The sequence below is a fragment of the Saccostrea cucullata genome, unplaced genomic scaffold, assembly GCF_032062105.1.
Source record: "Saccostrea cucullata isolate Sc308-1 unplaced genomic scaffold, CSIRO_AGI_Scuc_v1 ctg3186, whole genome shotgun sequence".
Taxonomy (NCBI): domain Eukaryota; kingdom Metazoa; phylum Mollusca; class Bivalvia; order Ostreida; family Ostreidae; genus Saccostrea; species Saccostrea cuccullata.
In genome coordinates, this window is record NW_026933687.1 from 15822 (window position 1) to 23846 (window position 8025).

The following is an 8025-nucleotide window of genomic DNA, read 5'->3' on the forward strand; positions in this document are numbered from 1 at the left end:
TGATTGTGTCATTTTAAATAGTCTTAAAGCAGACAAGCCGGATCTTAGTTTACTCTTACCGAGGCTTGCACGAATTGCTATTTTCTGGAAAAAAAATGTCTAAATTCAATGGAACATGGGTGGAAAAAGAATTAGATCCAAGCTTTGATGCATTTATGGATGCAATAGGTAAGTACATTTTTATATTTTTCTCCAGAAAATATTGTACAGATGAGTTTATAATTTAAACATAGGAGGCTGTAACAATCGGACCTTCTATACGAGTTGGTCGTAAAAAAGATTGGAACAATTAAAAGCAAGCATTAAAGGCCTTTGCGATAACCTAATTATGATAGTAAATACCACCTCTTAAACTGACATGAAATTTCTCATAGGATTTGAGAAGGATAATCTTTAAATAAGTAATTGCCATTTGCTGTTTGTATATTACAGGACTGGGGGAATACAAGGAAAAATACAGGAACGTAAGGACAACGGTAACATACGAATGTAACGGAGAAAATTGGAAAATAACATGGCTTTCCTCACTGTGTCCCGACAAGCCCACGACGGTTAATATTCAGATAGGGAAAGAGTTTGACACAAAGGGTCCTGATGGATCGGATGTAAAGGTGAATGTATTATCTTTTTGTTATGATTCTTGCTATTGACCAGAAAGAGTTCATACCACATATTCATGAGCGTATTTTCTGTTCAGTACAAAACTTACCGCTAAAAATCCTAAAAAGTGTAAAGAATTTCTTTTTAAATTACAATATCTTTATAGAGGAAAAAAATATTTACTATATGGAAATACTTCATATATTATTTTCAAGTGATAACGTTTCCTTTACGCATTTAAGATCACTATCTTCACATTTTTTTTTCATTTTAATTTTATTAATATAACCTTTCATTAGAAATATTGACAGTAAACTTGATAATATTTCTAGTCGACACTCACCGTGATAAGCGACTGTGAAATGAAAGAACACGCCGTAACAAATACTGATGACGGCAAAAACCGAGAATTCATCGTCACCAGAAAGGTTAATGGAGATGTTTTGGACTATGTAAGTTATTTACTTTGGGAAATTAAAATTATAATAAAGGAGTTGATTATGTAAGTTCTTTAATTTGGAAAAATAGGTTAAAGATATTTATTGATCAGGTTGATAAGAATTACCCTTAATTACCACCTGCATATGTTTTTTTTTTTTATACATATCTCCTATTTAATTTGATAAACAAGAGCATGTTCTATATGAACATCAAACCTTCAGGCACTACAACAAAATGTATTGTATCGAATTACCAGTACCAACCGTTTTATGTTTCTTTTTTTTCAGATGTTCGAGTAAATGATACGACTTTGTTAAAAGAAATGTATTTGCTTGTATTCGATTTATTATTTTTTTATATATATTATAGAAATGGTCGTTACATGCAGGAATCTTTGTTTTGTCCCTTTCCCTATTTATCTACACGTTTTCTGTTTTCAGACCACAGAGGCTATTCCTTCTAAGGCTACAATGAAAGGGAGAATGTACAGAAAGAAGTAATGAAATGACATGGTTACTTTATTGAAATCTTAGAAATAAACAGGGTTTTTCTGAAAGTGTGCACTCATTAGTTACAGAAACTCATATTTGTGTGAAGGCATTGGAATAACATGAATAACGAAGGAAATCTTTTTGCTTCAGTTTGACTTCAAAAATAATTGTTGTTAAATTGATAGATTATAATTTAAATCAATCAACGAAAATGCATAAAATATATATCATACTTGTGTTATGTTGATTATTTCTACCGTAAGTGTAAACACAATATTTTCTCTGTATGAATGTTCAATGCCTATTGCATTTGGCTGTATTTAACCCGTCAAGTGTCAATAGCGGGCCTCTTGATAGTAAATGTGAAAATCTAGAACACGAGGATTTCAAAATCAGCACATTTGTTTAAAACTCTGTGCAAATACATAGCAAGAGTTTATCCTTGGAGGGTACCTAACGTAAAAATGTCAATAAAATTTTGGGGGATAAGCATTTAAATTATAAATTCGATGGTATTTAGCTCACCTGAGCCGAAGGCTCAAGTGAGCTTTTCTGATCACATTTTGTCCGATGTCCGTCCGTCTGTAAACTTTTCACATTTTCGACTTCTTCTCAAGAACAAATACGCCAATTTTAACCAAACTTGGTACAAAACATCCCTGGGTGGAGGGGAGTTTAAATTGTTAAAATGAAGGGCCAAGTCTCCTTACAAGGGGAGATAATCAAGAAAAGACAAAAATAGGGTGGGGTCACTAAAAAATCTTCTTCTTAAGAACCACTGGGCCAGGAAAGCTGACACTTATTTGGAAGCATCCTTGGGTAGTGTAAATATTAAATTGTGAAAATCATGACCCCTGGGGGTAGGGCGGGGCCACAATTGGGAATTCAAGTTTTACATAGAAATATGTAGAACAAATCTTTAAAAATCTTCTTCTCAAGAACCACTGGGCCAGGAAAGCTGAAACTTATGTGGAAGCATCCTTGGGTAGTGTAAATATTAAATTCTTAAAATCATGACCCCCGGGGGTAGGGCGGGGCCACAAATGGGAAATCAAGTTTTACAAAGAAATATATAAAACAAGTCTTTAAAAATCTTCTTCTCAAAAACCATTGGGCCAGGAAAGCTGAAACTTATGTGGAAGCATCCTTGGGTAGTGTAGATATTAAATTGTTAAAATCATGACCCCGGGAGATAGGGCGGGACCACAATAGGGAATCCAAATTTATATAGAAATATATAGAAAAAGTCTTTAAAAATCTTCTCAAGATCCACTGGTCCAGGAAAACTGAAACTTATGTGGAAGCATCCTTGGGTAGTGTAGATATTAAATTCTTAAAATCATGACCCCCGGGGGTAGGGCGGGGCCACAAAAGGGAATTCAAGTTTTGAATAGAAATATATAGAACAAGTTTTTAAAAATTTTCTTCTCAAAAACCACTGGGCCAGGGAAACTTATTTGAAAGCATCCTTGGGTAGTGTAGATATTAGATTGTTACAAGCATGACCCCTGGGGTTAGGGCGGGGCCACAATAGGGAATTCAAGATTTACATAGAAATATATAGAACAAATCTTTAAAAATCTGCTTATCAAGATCCACTGGGCCAGGAAAATTGACACTTATTTGGAAGCATTCTTGGGTATGGTAGATATTAAATTGTTATAATCATGACCCCTGGGGTTAGGGCGGGGCCACAATAGGGAATTAAAATTTTACATAGAAATATATAGAACAAATCTTTAAAAATCTTCTTCTCAAGATCCACTGGGCCAGGAAAGCTGAAACTTATGTGGAAGCATCCGTGGGTAGTGTAGACATTAAATTGTTAAAATCAGGACCCCCAGGGGTAGGGCGGGGCCACAATAGGGAATTAAAATTTTACATAGAAATATATAGAAGAAGTCTTTAAAAATCTTAATCTAGCGTTAAGTAGCCGAATACTCATTTTTTGAGCACTTGTGAGAGCGCAAGGTTTTACTCATTAGTTGAGTAGTATTTTGACTACTGTAATTTTGTGTTTAGGCCATAAAAAATTAATTGCTTGGTTCTCAGGCCCTCCCTCATCTCTTCCAAGGGTGCCTCATTGACCCTTTTTATTGCTAAACCAATAAAATAAAACAACAAATTACCTCCCTCAGGAGAGGTTTTATACAATGTAAAAAGCTGCCTCATCATGTTCAGGGGGCAATAAAAAGTAAAAAAAAAAAAAATGCCTCCCTCCCTCATCATATTTCTTGAAAAAAGGCCTGAGAACCCCAACATTTACTTTGCATGGCCTTAGGTATTTTTTTGTATCTTACTTAGTATTTATTGTAGTGATTTTTAACGGTGATTTGTTTTGTCAAGTAATTAAGTATAATCATTTTATTTTATACGAGAGGAACTCGTATCGCCTTATATGTATATTTTGCAGGCGATTACTTTTGTATATACATTCCCCGTATTTGTATATTTTGGCAGGCGATTATTTTTAAGTATTATTATACCCCCCGCTTGAAAAGTGGGAGGGTATATAGTGATCGGGATTTCCGTCCGTCCGTCCGTCTGTCCGTCCGTCCGTCTGTACGTCCGTCCGTCCGTCTGTTACGCTTTTTCTCTTATCCGCAACTCCTCTTATACCACTGAGTGAAATTGAATGAAACTTTCACAGAATCTTCATTACATATTGCCATTGTGCACCTCCTATTTTACTTTTATATTCGACACGTATTTTAGGTTTCCCAGAGCAAAACATGGACATTGCCATTTTTTGTTTACCTATGACGTCACATAATAGAAGCTTCTTGATAACATTTGACGGGACGAGTTATTCCTCTTTACACATTACCGTAAAACAATATAAAGCAACACATCGACATTATGGGAGGCGGGGGGTATCATTTAGTGAGCTCATTGCTCACAGTACCTCTAGTTTTTTTTTTAATTCTCGGTCTCAGTTTAGTAACGGAGGGATCCAGTATCAGAAGAGAACACGTTACAGTAGATTTTTCATTTAAAAGAACGGTGTTGCCGTTGTTACTAAAAATAGAAATTTCTGTAAAAAACATTTAAAATGCTAGTCCTACAGTTTTGGTCTGATTTCAATATAACTTAGCACACAAGTAGACTAGACTAAGATACATACATGTAATTCTTGGTATCGGTTTTTGATTTTGATGAACGATGTTGCCTTTGTTACTAAACATAGAATTTGTTGTGAAAATCATTCAAAATGCTACTCCGCCTACGGTTTTGTTCTGATTTTATTATAACTTGGCACACAAGTACACTACACTAAGATACATTTCTGTACATTGGTTTTTGATTTCAAAGAACGGTGTTGCCGTTGTTACAAAAAATAGAAATTTCTGTGAAAAACTTTCAAAATGCTACTCCTCCTATAGTTTGCTTTTTGGAACACCTTGAAATTTACTTCGCAAGTAAAGTTTTGTAAAAGTGTTTTTTCAAGCAGTGACAGTACCTCTAGTTATACCCCCCGCTTGAAAAGTGGCAGGGTATATAGTAATCGGGATTTCCGTCCGTCCGTCCTTCCGTCTGTTACGCTTTTTCTCCTATCCGCAACTCCTCTTATACTACTGAGTGAAATTTAATGAAACTTTCACAGACTCTTTATTACATATTGCCATTGTGCACCTCCTATTTTACTTTTTTATTCGACACTTATTTTAGGTTTTCCAAAGCAAAACATGGACATTGCCATTTTATGTTTACCTATGAATTTACATATAGAAGCTTCTAGATAACATTTTATTGGACGAGTTATTCCTCTTTACACATTACCGTAAAACAATATATTGCAACACATGGACTTTATGGGAGGCGGTGGCTATTATTTAGTGAGCTCATTGCTCACAGTACCTCTAGTTTATTTTGCATAAGGTTTTGGAAAACAAAATGTAACATTTGAACATAAATGTGTTGTTCCTTGAGTGTTGATTGATTTATTGTATATTGTTTAACGCCGAGTCGGCAGTTTTTCAGCCATATTTCGGCGGACTATTGTGGTTTCTCTTGCGGCCCCCAGTAAGCTTACTCTTTTCAAACTCCAGATAGTTATGTCCATATCCATCTTTTACGTGCCAAGGGGGTTGTCGTCCTTGACACGGGGCACAATTTAACTTGAGTGTTGAAATATCAAAATTCCGAAGACAGACTGAAACATACAGCAAATAAAGCTGGAAAAGAGGATGTTAGGGAATAATACTAAGCTCTTATTAGTGCTAATTTCAAAAGCTAGTACAGAGTGTTCGATGAAATCGGAAAAGAATTTCTTCAGTTATATTTGATGGTGTGCTGAGGGATGTTGAAGTAGAAGTGCGAGTTGATAATGACAGTGATTCAAGAGTGATTTTAGGTGGACGGGATCTCAAAGGCTTTGGAACACGGTCAAATACAAGGGGGGAAATTTGGAAACTCTTAAATAGAGTTTGTTTTAACTATTTCCAGAAAAAATGAATCTTTTCTAGTATTTTTTGTTTGTTCATATTTAATGGACTAATCAATATACTATATATACTACATATAAAAAAAACCAAATACTTTATTTTATGCAAAACAATCAAAATTAAGCAGTTTGAGTATTTTACGAAAATTTAGTGAATATAGTTGTACTTCACTCAGTAAGATATTCAGAAATCCTTTCTCCTATGTAAACGACATTAAGAAATAATTTGAAAAAAAGAATATCCGCCATTTTAAATAGCCATATTGACTTTTAACTTACATCTCCACAATCATTCAATTGTAGAATAGTGAGATGCAGTGGAAAAAATACAAATCTGCAGTGTATGGATATTTGTAAATGTAAAATCCTAGAACGAAGAAGAATATAGAGACAATAGACAAATAAATCAGAGAAATTTCCAATTATGTGCAGAAACGACTAAATTTCCTGAGTATAACTAATAATGTTAGCATTCTATTATCATTTTTATAGTTTTATTACACTCAGTGAGATATTCACTCATTACTTTTCCATTTTGAACGATATTAAGAGAAAAATAGAAAAATTGGATGTCCGCCATTTTGAATCGCCATTTTGACCTCTTTAACGCCATTTTCATGAAGGCCAGCATATTTTCTCGGATTCAGCATACTCGAAATATGTTAAATAATTATGCTGGACCAAATAATAATTATTTGCCGTTAGAAGTATTTTTTTCTATAAATCGGACTAGACTATAAAAAGCCAAGTCTTTGGCGTGCCAGTCCCTCCCCTTGACCTTTGGCAGTTTTTAAAAGAAAAAAAATGTATATACTCTCAAATTGGTCCGTTCAAATAACATTCATAATTAAAGGATGATAAAGTAAAACATATATTCAAACACAAACGACTTTAGTTACTATGTAAAATGAAAATACATGTATTTGGGATAATCTGGCGTTAATAGGAAGAATGCCGAAGAGAAACTATCTCAAGCGCTGGAAATGATGAATCAGTTATAAATAAAAGGAGTGATGTAAAAATAATAAACTCCAAACTGCACAGAACAGAACAAATGCAAAATTATTTCTTCCGTATATACGTAATCAAAAATGAGAACCATTTGGAGGATTTTTGAATTGTTTTGGATAAGCTCATTTATAAAATATTTGAAATATGTTAAACAACAAAAACGCCCATGGAAACTCCCCTGATGTAGTGCAGAAGGGTAAAACGTACGCTCAACTAGGACCTGGGGTCATGCGCAAATAGTTCGTCATTTTGCGTAGTAATAAAACATTCTAGGAACTCTCCAGGCATTAAAGACACAAAAGTAAATTCATCGATATCAATACGGAGACCTCAGGTCACCATATATATTAATTGAATTTTCTATGATAGACAATTTTCTTTGTCTTACTCCAAAATAATCATATTTATAACTTTATAAAGATCAACTTTCTAATATATATATTAGCAGAAACGTGAAAGTAATAAAGGGTGACCAGAGGTAACCTCATATTGTACATCAATAGGGGCACCAAAGATCACCTTACATTGTACATCAGTAGGGGGACCAGAGGCCACCTTATATTTAACATCATTAGGGAGATCATTGGTCACCTTATATTGTACATCATCAGAGGGATCATAGGTGACCTTACATTTTAAATCAATAGGGGTCCAAAGTTAATCTTTCAATTTATTGCACATAACAGGGGGGACATGGGGATACCTTATATCGTACATCATTTGGGGGACCAGAGGTCACCCTATATTGTACATCAATAGGGAGACTACAGGTAACCTAATATTGTACTGTACATCAGTAGAGGGACAAGAGGACACCTTATATTGTACATCAGTAAGGAGACCAGAGGGCACCTTATATTGTGCATCAGTAGGGGGGCAGAGGACACCTTATACTAGTATTGTATATCAGTAGGGGGACGAGAGGACACCTTATATTGTACATCAGTACGGGGACCAAAGGTCACATGATATTTTACATTAGTACAGGGACTAGTGGTCACTTAATATTGTACTGTACATCAGTAAAGAGACCAGAGG

At 34.7% G+C, this 8025-nt stretch overlaps 1 protein-coding gene across 1 annotated transcript; it reads left to right on the top strand.

Annotated features, from left to right (window-relative positions):
* LOC134238943 (fatty acid-binding protein homolog 6-like) lies at positions 1 to 1760 on the top strand. Its single transcript, XM_062721059.1, has 4 exons — positions 1 to 168; positions 433 to 611; positions 933 to 1052; positions 1482 to 1760. The coding sequence occupies exons 1-4, from the start codon at positions 96 to 98 to the stop codon at positions 1539 to 1541; spliced, it is 432 nt and encodes a 143-aa protein (XP_062577043.1). The 5' UTR covers positions 1 to 95; the 3' UTR covers positions 1542 to 1760.
* Positions 1761 to 8025: the final 6265 nt, after the last annotated feature.